The 13,611-nt window shown below is 26.7% G+C and overlaps 1 protein-coding gene across 1 annotated transcript in view; it reads left to right on the forward strand.

Annotated features, from left to right (window-relative positions):
* The window catches only part of LOC108547363 (uncharacterized), a 15,373-nt gene extending 2,590 nt beyond the window's left edge, over positions 1–12,783 (forward strand). The window contains exons 3-10 of the mRNA XM_017899857.1: positions 445–571; positions 5,081–5,295; positions 5,379–5,469; positions 7,401–7,669; positions 9,578–9,837; positions 10,241–10,533; positions 10,936–11,130; positions 12,559–12,783. Of these exons, the coding sequence (XP_017755346.1) occupies positions 445–571; positions 5,081–5,295; positions 5,379–5,469; positions 7,401–7,669; positions 9,578–9,837; positions 10,241–10,533; positions 10,936–11,130; positions 12,559–12,737 (1,629 nt within the window). The 3' untranslated portion in view covers positions 12,738–12,783. The remainder of the gene's footprint in view (positions 1–444; positions 572–5,080; positions 5,296–5,378; positions 5,470–7,400; positions 7,670–9,577; positions 9,838–10,240; positions 10,534–10,935; positions 11,131–12,558) is intronic.
* Positions 12,784–13,611: the final 828 nt, after the last annotated feature.

Below are 13,611 nucleotides of genomic sequence, written 5' to 3' on the forward strand. Positions count from 1 at the left end.
GCAATATGGAATTGTTAAGAGTAAATATAATCGTATAAAGGGTATTTATTTATTAACAAATCATAAGTTGATTCATTAATAAGATCTGAAGTATTCATTTCTATTGATTTTCAATGCTTACAATTAGCATAATCTAAAAAATTCTATTTTTAAAGTACTATTTACAAAAATAATTTTTAATTCACTAATAAGATCTTCAGTAATTTTAAATCATGTGACGTCAAAGTTATTATAACTGTAATATATTTGTATTGAAATTTAGAAAAGTATAATGAAAAAAATATGAAATATACATATATAATGGATATTAAACTAGAAAACAAATTAAGTTTATCTTGAAAATACTTTTATTATAATTAAATATATATGTTTTATAATACATGGGAACAACAATAATTTGCTACTATTGGTACTTTTATAAAGTATAATTGATTCCTTCGACAGGTTACGACATTTGGACCAACTTCGTCATTTGCAATAATATTTGGTGACCTTTTGGAAGAAACTGGTCAAGCCGGTACAGCAATGACACTTTTTAATTCCGTCTTTATGATTACATTTTCTATTGCTGGTGAGTAAATATTCGAAACACACTATTACAATTTTTCGCTTAATTTAAAATTAAAAGGCCCCTCGGTTTACGAGAACTCATCAGACATTTTGCAAAACCCCCTGTATAGTAGATTGAATATTCGTGTGTGTAGAAAATACAATAGCATAATCCATTAATCGATTATGGATTAATTGGATATGGTACAGCTTGCTGTACACTGACACGAGTGCAAGATTTTCTCTGACATCTTTGCATTGAAATATTTCGTTGTAGCGTGTTCTAAACGTTGACACTAAACGTTGACATCAAAGGTTGATACGACTGCAACACGGGTGTGGAAGATATTAAGTGTTAAGGAAATCACCTAATTAGAAAACACCGATTTTGATTAACTTTTTGGAGAATGATGACACCATACCATTTACCGATACCATATCGGATTTAAACGTGTATTCTGGCTCCGCAAAATTTTTGAACCCGGCCCCGCGAAAAGTCACGCCAGCCCTGTTAATACTATATTTCTAAATTATGTTCTATATTAATGAGCATTGCGTAATAAATAATATGAATGCTAAATATAAAATCACTTTAATTCCAGTTTAAAATTAAAAATTAAAATTAAATCTAAAAGTTGGTAAAGAATGTTTAATCACTGTTATATAATATTTCCATGATAAATATCAAAGAAAATGTTTAATAGAAGAGTAGATTACGAGTAAACTATAATGTGGTTAACACTATTATTCAAGAGATTTATTCACGTGCATCTTACGTTTACTTGATACGAAATTGTCATGGCGCCAGGAAGTGAAATCACGTCTGCACATACAAATAAAGTGTGTTGTTCTAATTTACAGCTTTCATTCAACACATTTACACGTTCAATGTCATGTTCTTGAAAATCCATAATGCTATAGAAACAAATATTTTTCGATCTAATATTTCAATACGATAATATAAAATGAAGTTGAATAAATTATGATTATAGTGTAATTAAAATTCTTTTATCTATAGTTAAGTCACTAAAATTAAGATAGTAACATTTTTTAGATATCAATTCGTACAGGAAATTGAATTAAATTGAATTAAACGAAATTAAATTGTATATACTGCTCGGAGTTAAGTATATGAAATATAAAATAAGAGAAAAATGATATTTACATAATTATATTTTTATAATTTGACATAATTTCTTACTGTTAGTTTCGATGAAAGAAAAATTTCTGCGGTATTATTGCTTTCATAATTTGATGCAACTATTGTCAATTTTAAAAGGAAAAATAATTTTTGTGACACGATTATTTTCCAAACTTGACATGATTATCTATTGACAAATTAAAAAAACAAATCACTGACATAATTACATTCTATACAGCAGATATATTTACTTCTTGATATGTCTCATCGCAAAAGTACAAGAAAGCGATAACGTGTCATTGAATAATTTTATCCTGCGTGTATGGAAGTTTTGACGTGTTGGTAGAGTATATTTTTAGGTTCACATGATTCTCATTGTTAGTACTGATAATACTGTTTCATGATAATAATAGTTCACACAAATGTGATACAACAGTTAATCATGTAACTATTAAAAACATTCGCTGTATTCATATTTATTAACGATGATGTTACAAACTTTATCTGATATTATTTCTGTTCTATTTTCTCCTCAGATTTCCTCATACCCTTAGTACAAATATAATCATAATATTATATTATATTTTCCAAGATTTCTTTGTATTTAAATTTCTAATTATTGTTGTTATAAATTTAAATTGCATTTATTAATTGTATCTGTGTATCTATATAGATATGAAATTCAATTTTAGAAAATAACAAAGTTATTAAAATTGATATTAAATAAACTGTACTTGACACTTACTTCTTTAAGGTGGATAGTGATGATGAGTTTTGAGATACAAAATTAGTATTTTCAAATTACAACGAAATAAAAATAAAATAGAAATTTTCCTTCAAAAATATAAATTATACAAAAAGAAGCATGAATAAAAAAAAATTATAGTAACTAATTTTCAGTAACTTTCTTACCAATGCTACAAATTTAAAAAAAATTATAAACAGAATTTTTATAGTAAAATTTTCATATAGTAAAATGATATTGTTATTTATATTTCATTATATAATTTAAATTTGTAATACTTTACAAATTATTTATCTCTTCGATTATTTGGAATTATTGATATAAATTTAGTATTACTGTACTGTAGTCAAATTATACAATGAACATCATGTATTTTTCGTGAAAAGATAAAATTAAGAAACTCTTAAATGCTGAGAACACTACCGATAACACATCTGATGATGTTTCACGAATAGTTATATAAATCTTCTGTAACTCCATAGGTGTTAGATAAGAGAAACGAAACATTTTCAATTTTATAAAACAATTATAGTTATAAATTTTAATAGCGAACTATAATGTGACATAATAAAATAAGCAATATTTCTATTTTTATTACAAACGCTATATTCAATACACTGGATAAATTATAAATCTATTAATTTATTTATTATATTATACAATAATTTTATATACCCTTATTGCCATTAAATCGAATAATTAAATAGATATTCGATTATTTCAATGTCTATATACCTTTACACTAATTCAATAATTTCTTAACTTATAATCTTTCCTTTTTATAGAAAACATGTGAAATTTAAAAATAAAAATTCACTTTAAGATTTTTAGTACTTCGAAAATTTCTTTTAATTTTTAATTTCGTGAAGTATAAGAAATTATTTTGAAAAATAAGATATGAGAAGAAAGAAGGAAAATGGAATTATAAGGAAGATACCAAACTTTTATTTAAATTTATAAGGAAAAATTATATGGAAATATCAAATTTTTATTTAAATTTATAAGGAAAAGTTATAAGGAAATATCAAATTTTTATTTAAATTTCATTAAAAAATCTACCAAAAATATAACACACCACATGGAGGTAAGAATGTTATGAGCTTAAGCTATAAGAATTAGGAAGACTTACAATAACGATATAAGTACAACGGTATAAGTACATAAAGATGTAAGAATAAGGATATATGGGCATAAAGATATATGGATGTAAAGATATATGAATACATATGTCATACAGGATACATGTCTATAAAGATATATACGGTGTTCCATTTAATACCGACCCACTTTAATATCTTCAAAACTCATGATGATATTAATCAATGTTTTAGAGTTTTAGAAAATAATCCGATGTAAACAAATTTTTCTGCATACACTCAAATTCAAAAATGCAGTTAAAATCAACTGTGCTTTCTTTAAATAGAAGCATATATCTTTTAACATAGTAACCCAAGAAAGTTGTTATTCTCTATAAAAATAATATTAACAATAAATCACGTATGACAATATGTCATATCTGATTTTAATTTTAATATTTCAAATTTAATATAAATATTGAATAACAGTATGTGTATTTATTACATAAGTGACTTAAAATACTATAACTACCACATGTGTAAAATTATTAAAATTATGCAGTTTCTTTCTCCATACTTAATATTAATTTTCCTTCAGATACAAATCTAATTATATATACTTATTTTCATTGTACCACTTTAATTATCATTATCTGTGTATATTATATTCAATTGTATATTACAAGTTGGTAGTTTTAGTGGTTTATTATTATTTTATAAGAAAGTAGTGTATTAAGAAGTAAATTAAGAAATATACAATTCAGTTTAAAAAACAAAGTTAATCTTTACATATGCCCGATGAATATACAATACACAGGAAAAACCTACTCATGTCTGATTATATACTTCTTAAAATCATTTCTATTTCAAATTTTTATTTTTATTTCAATTTTTCTTTCAAACATGTTAACTACCGTTAGTCGAATTATAGTCGAGCCACCCCGTATAGACATAAAGATATATAGATTTAACCCAGAATAAGTCTGCAGGCCTTCTTGTAGGACATTCTGTTTAGAATATTGCTTTCTCAAGCTTAAATAATTTATGATTTCTCAATTTCCAGCATAATTAACAATCGCTGATCTCTACAATTAGATTTATGAATATAAATTAATTATGCAATAATTAATTTATAATTACGCAAGAGATAAGAATTTAACAAATTGAAAACACAGTGGGTTATATGTTGAAATAATAATAAATATTATAATTAATTTATATTTACGCAACAGATAAGAATTGAACAAATAGAAAACAAAGCGATTTATACGTTTAACACGTTAAGTGCCTAGCGAAGTGTTCATAAAACTCGGAGATACTGTACCAATTGTTGTAGCAGGAATTCCCAAATGTTAGGTTCAAAGATGGCGAAAAATTTAACACTAAAAGTTAGCACCTTTTGGTCCTAGTCTGGTACGGTCCCTGAGGATCGGCCGGGCCCGAACAGAAAGCCTAGCGCCGGTCCCTGGGGACCGGTATGGCACTTAACGTGTTAAATGAAAAATTCAGATTATTTGAATTAAGAATAAATGGATATGGAGTTATTGAGATAATTTATTTAAATTACAGGTTTAATGACCAACACGTTATTAAAAAAATATTCCATGAGACCTGTAGGAGTCTTTGGTGCTGTGCTCTTCTCGTTACCAAACGTTTGTCTAGCCTTCGTCACGAATGTCTACGAGATGGCCTTCTTGAATTTTCTTCAAGGAATGGGCCTCGGCCTGATCGTCACAATTTGCAACACGAATTTTAATGCTTATTTTGTGAAGAAGAGGGCACCAGTACGTAAATCCGCGGCCGGTGGCCGGTGATTCTCAACACACTTATATTCTTAATTTTTTAGAGAAATTCTTCTTGATTTTAGGTTATGAGCGCGGCTCAAGTCATCATTGGCTTAGGTGGTATTGCGTATCCTATATGTATCGAGAAAATGATGAGGCTCTACGGATTTCGAGGTGAGTTTATCAAATATTGACAGTGTAGTAATATTTGCAAAATATACAAGGAATCTTTAAAATTGTTTTAATTGCAATGGAATTGCAATATTATTAACCAGATGTTGCATGTTAGTGTTCCTATACTTGTTATTTTAATTATTTTTGTTATGAACAATCGCGAACAAAAGAAAGTGTACTAACCTTGTAATAAATTTTTGAATTAATAATACTTTCAATAATTATATAAAATAAATTTAGGCCGTTTTGAATAACGATATAGAAATTTAACCTTGTTATAAATTATTAGTATTTATTTTTGAATTAATAGTACTTTTAATAATTTTATAAAATAAATTTAGACTTCGTTTTAGATAACGATATAGAAATATTACATATCTGTGAATATTCATAAATATGAAAAATATGTATTAGAATGAGAAGATAATCACTATTATTATGTGGTAAATAAGCATGATGCTTTTGTAAGTAACGATAGTATAATAATTCGATGTATGGTTTTAATTAATTAATAATTAACACACTGTATATAACGTATTACATAAAAATTTTGTCTGATAAACGAGATATCAAACAATATTATATTTTAAATTGCAACAATTCTTAGATTGGATCCTGAAATGATTAAATAAAGTTATGCGATGAGCTTATAATCACATAATTACGTATTAGTAATTGGAATATTTACTATAAACTGTTACGACAGTTTAGTTTTTGTTTTTCAATCATTTTCTTTTTGCATTTATATTAATACGTTAATTCAGGGGTATAAAATTTAAAAAGTAAATTGAAAATAATTATACACTCACATTATATTATTGTAAAGTAAGAAGCAAATTGAGATTATCGAATAAACAAATTACTATATATATATATATGAAAATTATATATGAAAATTAAAAGTAGGATACAGAAGTAATATCTTACACATTAATAAACAATATGATTTTCTCCCACATATCTTATACAAAACCTATACTAATAAATAATAAATTATACAAATATTTATCTAAATATTTTTTATTTAATATATTAATTTTTACTGATAAATATAAAATATTTAATCGTTAGCTAATAAATCACCATCCCATAGAGTATGATTATACTATATGAGCCGTTCACTGCACAAATCGATTAACTACACTTTTTGAAAAATCTTAAATTTAAGTATCAAACCTTGGTATAATCATAACTTTTTATATGTATAATAACTTTCCCTGATAATTAAGATTAACACCATTAAACGACAAAAATTTTTGGCCACTGAATAATAAATAATTTATTTCAGAGGTCACTTTGATTAACTCCGTACTCTAATGTAAATCGTTGCAATAATGCAACTCAAATGCACTAGCAAGCCATGAATGATAACGGCGAATTTTTTAGTGCTGTCTTATCAGAATTTAAGTAAAATTTAGTAAAATTTAAATTTATTACTCTTTTCACTTACCAAATCGATTAACTCTTCCAGTAACATAAAAATGGCAAGATTACTAACGATTACCTTTTGACTATCTTTTCTCATAAATTTTATATATCGTTGGATGAAAGTTACATTTGTATTTATGCATTCTACGATATTTATTTCGATTTAAATTATAAAGGGAATTTTAAAATAACAATATACATTATTTCATTGCATTTCTCCACTTTTTGTTTTATGGAGTTAATCAATTTGTGCAGTGAACGGCTCGTATAGTATTGTAATCGTGGTATTTTAACATATTGCGTACTGCTCACAAGTTTTCTCGTGTTTTGCGTACCATCTGTTATGGGTCTTAGATGTCAACACACTATTTTGTCAAAACGTGTAATTCCTGGCGTATGCTTAAAAATTTCTATGCGGTACGCAATGTGTTAAAATACTCGATAATTCTCAAAAGTTTCTCAACTTTTGGCAATAAAAATTATTTAACCATATTGTGCAATAGGAACGGCATTAATGACTGGTGCCATGAGCTTGAACTGCATCGTAGGGATGACAATGATGCACCCTGTCGAATGGCACGCGAAGAAACCGGAAGAAGTTCGCGCTGAGAGGGAACGCGAAAGGGAGGAACGGAAGTTGCGGGGTATAGTAGTCTCGAATCGACGTTATAGTGACGTTATAAGAGCGCCGGCAAAAACCAGATGGAGCAGCCTAACGAGTCTCAAGGGCGAAAGTGGGAAACAGGTTCCGCTTTTGATTGAAACATTGAAAGTAAGTTTTGTACGTGGTCCTGATCCGCAGTCGCGACTCGGCAATGAGAAATATTAAGGAAGACATATTTACGAGGGAAAGCAGTTGTTATAAATTCTAAAAGGCATACCATGTAGCGATGTCGGTAACCAAGGTTCTGATAAGTGAAAACGTTTAACGGAAACATTCTTTGCGATTTATTGACTGGTTTTTAATGAAAATTTTATTTTGGTACTTGATACCTTTTAAATACCGTTTCGAAATTTTTCACTGAATTTTCGTTTCTGATGTTAAATACTCTCTTCTACTTTCTTCTTTCATATGTTGAAATATTATAATTTACTGAATGTGATAGGTTATTTAATACGTTATTAAATTTAGTTATTATTTAATCCTAATTCTGTACACATAATTATCATTTAATTCTATGTAAAGTCTTAATCGAGTTTAAAGATATCTTAATTACACGAATATATGAACGTAATAATGTTCATTAGAGAAATGAATCTTAAATTTAATCTATGACTTGGTTTATGTTGTTATTAAATTTGGAATTTCTACTACTATTGAGTTTATAATATTAAAAAATTCTGTTATATATTTCGAATAAGATTTTAGATAAATTTAAGAATCAAAAGAAACTGTTGAAACGAAATTATTATTATAAAATAGAAAATCTATAATTTCTATTTTAGTAAAAATAATAATAATTGAAAATCTTTCTTTTCTTTAATAGATATTCTAACGTGTGAATTTTGAATATTATCATTTATTTTCGTTCTTATATTCCTTTTTATGTTCTATTAACGATAGAATATAAATAACCGCTTCGACTGAGGATAATGAAAGTAATTTAATTAATATTTGAAACCCAATTAATAAATTTATGGTCGCAAAATCCAATTTGGTATACACGGGTAACATAAAACTTTTACTCTGTAAAATATTCAGCACGCTTAAATGATTCATATGCTTCAATATAAAAAAAGCAATAGATAAAAAGAGTTTCATGCGTGTAATTATAGATCATGCAACTTTCACTAACAGATGTGCTTCGAAATAACGTATTACCTAATTTTATCATTTTATGTTCCATAACCGATCATAAAGATATTACTGTACATAAAAGGGAAATGTTAATTAGAAAGACATTTTATTTATTTGGTAACGATTAAGAATTTCTTCATTAACTGTGATATTATTATTAACAGCAATTTCAACTATATTTTGTGAAATATATGTCAAAATGATAAAAATTGTAAATGACAAAATTACTATTAGCGTAGAATATATATTTAAAATAATTTAATCTTTTCATATATAATTACACCTAAATTTTTATTAATCCTTTGCACTGGAGAGGCGCCCTTCAGTCGCCATTTGATAAAATTTCAAAGGTCGATGGTAATTAATATGTTAAATTTAAGATAAGGTAACGGTGTACGAAATATCGAAATCTAGTAATTCCATGTATTAATTATCATACGATTTCTTATTTACTGCTCCAAAGAGTATCGTCAACTTTATAGCAGAAAATCTTTGAACTCCTACTCTTCTTTAGCCAAAAAATCGTCTAGTGCAAAGGATCAGTATATAATGTATACCTAAAATACATTTACATTTTTATATAAAAATGAAAAATAAAATTTTCATATAAGAGACATTCAAGTTACATTTCAAAAAGTTTTAAATAAACATGAGATGAATTTCTATTACAGTATGAACAATCTTGATCACAATTAATGCTTTAAGAAATTATAAATAATTCGCCAACAATAAATATTAAACTTTAAACGATAATTTCATTTGTATAGTTAAAATATAGTTTGTATAGCTTATATATAGTATATATATTGTACAGTTTAGATATAAAAAATAATTTTATTTTACAATATTAATTCTTGTAAAAAATTTTTTGGTTACGTACAGTCACCAGCGAAGAGGGTATCCTCGATATCAGAACTGGAGGGTAGAATTTGCAATAGAATAAAATCTGGTTCGATGCGTGAATTGTTAACGAGACGATTATCAACCTTGTCATCGTCAAGTCTGGTGAATTTGGTGACAAGCATTGGAAGTCTAGGAGACACTAGGCAACATCATCCTGAGAAAACTAAAGAAAAACGGATAGAGAAAGCAGTGCAAGTTTCTATGGAAGACGAGGAGGATACTGGTAAAGGTCATCTAGCGTACGTGAATTGTTCATAAATAATCCTTAAAATTTAAGTAAACTTTTCCTTTCTTTTCTTTAATATTCTATTTTTAATATTTAAAATTTAAGTAAATTTTATTATTTTTCACTGACTATTTCATAGATATTAATTTTGTTACTAAATATGGCTCTCGTTTTTCATTAAATTACAATTTCTCATAGCACTTAATTTATTTGGGAGACAAATAAAAATATTTCCATCACTGCAGAAAAATATTGGGAGAAATTTTAGAGATGACACTTGTGCCCATAATTATGAAAGTGGTCTGTCATATATTTTCTGTTTCGAGATATTTAATGGATTACATTTGTAAATTACAATTTTTAGTGATATCTAATTCTAATAAATCTAATAATAGAAATATTTTTCACTATAACAGGGAAATACTGGAAGACCTTTTGGAAATGTCACTTTTGAAGAATGTTGGATTCCTGAACATTTGTCTGGGCATTAGTTTCGTTTTATCGAGCGACTTCACGTTCTCTTGTCTCTTGCCACTGATGATGACCAACAACGGATTCACGAAAAGTCAGGCAGCCCATGCAATTACCATTGGTGCAGCTGCCGAATTAGTGTCCAAGATTTTGTTTGCAATTTTCACTTTGGTGGTAAAAGTGAAAGCGAAATATATATTCTTCGTCGCTATGATTTGCATGGCCTTCGCAAAAATTGGTAAGCAAACTATACTTATCAACTATTAATATTATAAATGATCAATTGCATTGTCTAGTTGAAAAAGTTTCCCTTTCTTCTTTAATTTTTTAAAATATTTGTTCTCTTTTAATCTTAATTTCTCTTTTTCTACTTTCTTTAAATGGTTTTTTCACTAATCTTGATTCTTGTTTCAATTTTGTAAAATATCATTTATTTTCCTAATTATAATTTCATTTCTTAAATTCTTAACAATACATTAACAAAATTTTTCTCGAAATATTTTCTTACGTACATTACTTTCCTTGTCGAATAAAATGTATATTATTTTGGAAATTGTTACAGTTTTACAATACAGTATGTAAAATGATATTGGTAATATTGTCAATATTATCGAAAATTTTATTGCTATTTGCTTTGCAGGTTACTTGTTATACAATGAAACCTTGATCGGTACGTTTGTAATGATAACACTTATAGGAATGGTCAGATCATGGTTGTTGGTTCCTCAACCATTGGCCATCATTGAAGATATCAGTATTGATAAATTTGCTTCGGCATATGGAATTTCTGGGGCTATTAGCGGCGTAATTTCTATATTGTTTGGTCCAATTGTTGGTAAGTAAAATATAATCTACTTTAATGTATTAAATTTGGGCCATAGGAATTCAAAATTCTCGAAACCAAAAACAAAGATAGAGTATTATAGTAACATAACTAGGTATATTAAATAGTATAATAATAAATATCCTATGAAATGATATATAATTCTAATCAGATCAAATATATATTAATTGTAAGTGCCTATTTCTGCTTATAGGCATATACTACTTACCCTTAAAACTATAGCAAATATACTAAGCATTCTAACGATTACATGTAATTTTAGTTACATTAAAAGTATGCTAAATACCAATATTTTTATCTGAAAATATGAATAATATATTATTAAAAAATATACGAATTATTCACAAAAATATATTACATATATAAAATGTTCTAAAAATGAAATATAAATTAGTCAAACTAAAAGTATGAATATTTTTCACTACAAATATAAATAATACATTATGGACAAACAAACTAATTATTCCAAAAAATATAAATAATACATTATTAACAAACATACTACTTATTTCAAAAAATATATTAATTAAATGTCCAAAGTGATCCAAAAATTGAGAATATCTTATTCAGACTATAAATAAATTTATCTAACCATAAATTTTCTTATATACAAATATAAATATTATTTGAAAATATACTAATCATTTATAAAGTATACTAAATGCATAAAACGTTCCAACGATAGAACATAATTTCAATCGAATTAATCCATTAGCTGCCACGATCCCCATTTGGAGATTTTGGAATTTTACGTACACCACTCGGCGCCAAAAATATATTTGGTGCGTCTGACAGTTTAGTTTTATTCTATATATATTAGTCAATATTGTATGTAACAAAAAGTGTGTATTCTGTACTTCGTTTCTATACAACAAGCGAACAAATTTGAAATTCGCGTGTAAGTTGAACAGAACGGAATTGTCATATTTGAAGCATTATACTTTTGGTTTGGTTTTTACATTATAATGAAATACTGTACATAAATATAAAATTTAGAGGTTATAGTAACGATTTGTTACTTACTCAGTCTTTTGTTTTTTATTGAAGTGATTTTATTGATCATTTTATAACGATACCCATTTTGGGACTTTCTCAAAAATATCAAATATTTTCAAAACAAAACATAATTTGAATATAATTACACTGTTACACAACCTTTTGTGCATATATATAACTTATCTGGCCAAAAATTTCGAAAAAAGAAATTTGGCAGTTAATGAGTTAAAAGTATATCAAATACAAAAATTTTCTGGTATAAAAATGAAACTAACACATCGTTTAAAAATATACCAAACTATCTAGTATTTTAAATCAACCTTACATTCGTTTACAAACAATGAAAAACAAAGTTATATTAGATATCTATATTTGTTCTAAGCAGATGGAAGCGAGTTTTAAAAAGGAAATAAACTCTTTCAGGTTTCATGAAGGACTGGACCAACAGTTTCGTGGTCTGCCAGCTTGCCCTTATATTAATGAACGTCCTGTTCGTTATTCCATGGGCAATACAGTTCCTTTCAGTAGATTTACCAAAGAGGAGGAAGGAACGGACGGATAAAATTGCTGCCAAAACTTCCGGTTCCCTTTCTGCAGATTGACGCAAAAGGAGAGAGAAGGAGAAAGACCCTGTACGCAATGCACGTACTACATAGAAAATAGAAACTCTTTTTTGTACAAAAATCAAATTAAATATATTTTTGACGACGTTTTTACAAGATACATTTGTTAGTAGAACGGAAGATATTGTAAATTGGCGATTAGATTATTATTACTATAGAGTTAATTGTTACAGTGTTAGATACGATGTACAAATCGTTGTAGTCATACGAGACCATTTATTTCCTTCAGGTGTTTAAGTTAAATTTTTCTTTTTATAGCTTTAGTACCCTGTACAAATCTACCTAAATCTATCTAAATCTAGTATCCTATAAATTTTACGTGCAACGAATGGAAACCATAAATTCGAATTAATTTAAATTTGTAAATTATAGGGATAACGTTGTATCGAGTGTACATATATTTGACGAATGTTATAAATGAAATTTAAATAAATATTTTATATTCTAATTGCTGTAATTATCGTTGAAGTTACTATGAAATTGGAAGTTAAGAAGGGAATGAAGGAATGAACGAATGAGCATGTATTGTGTAGTAATTTTTGTACGATACTTCCAAAATTGTGAGGAAAATTGGTAACTAGTTTAAGCACACCGGCTATTTAGAATATATAAACTTTAAAAATACACATGAATTATATAATTTGTGTAAGTGAAAAGTTAGAAATTATAACAAAGGATTTTAAAATGAAAGAACCTTTTTTTACTGAAATATTTAATAAAAATAATTATCATGGTGTACATGGTTTTATGAAATCTACGATAATAATAAATATTGTAACAGTTTGTTAAGAAAATGAAAGTGTTATCCATTTAACTAAATTTGTATTATTTTTATACTTCTTATTTTTATTAT

The sequence above is a fragment of the Eufriesea mexicana genome, unplaced genomic scaffold (genome assembly GCF_001483705.2).
Source record: "Eufriesea mexicana isolate 0111107269 unplaced genomic scaffold, ASM148370v2 scaffold1023, whole genome shotgun sequence".
Lineage (NCBI taxonomy): Eukaryota > Metazoa > Arthropoda > Insecta > Hymenoptera > Apidae > Eufriesea > Eufriesea mexicana.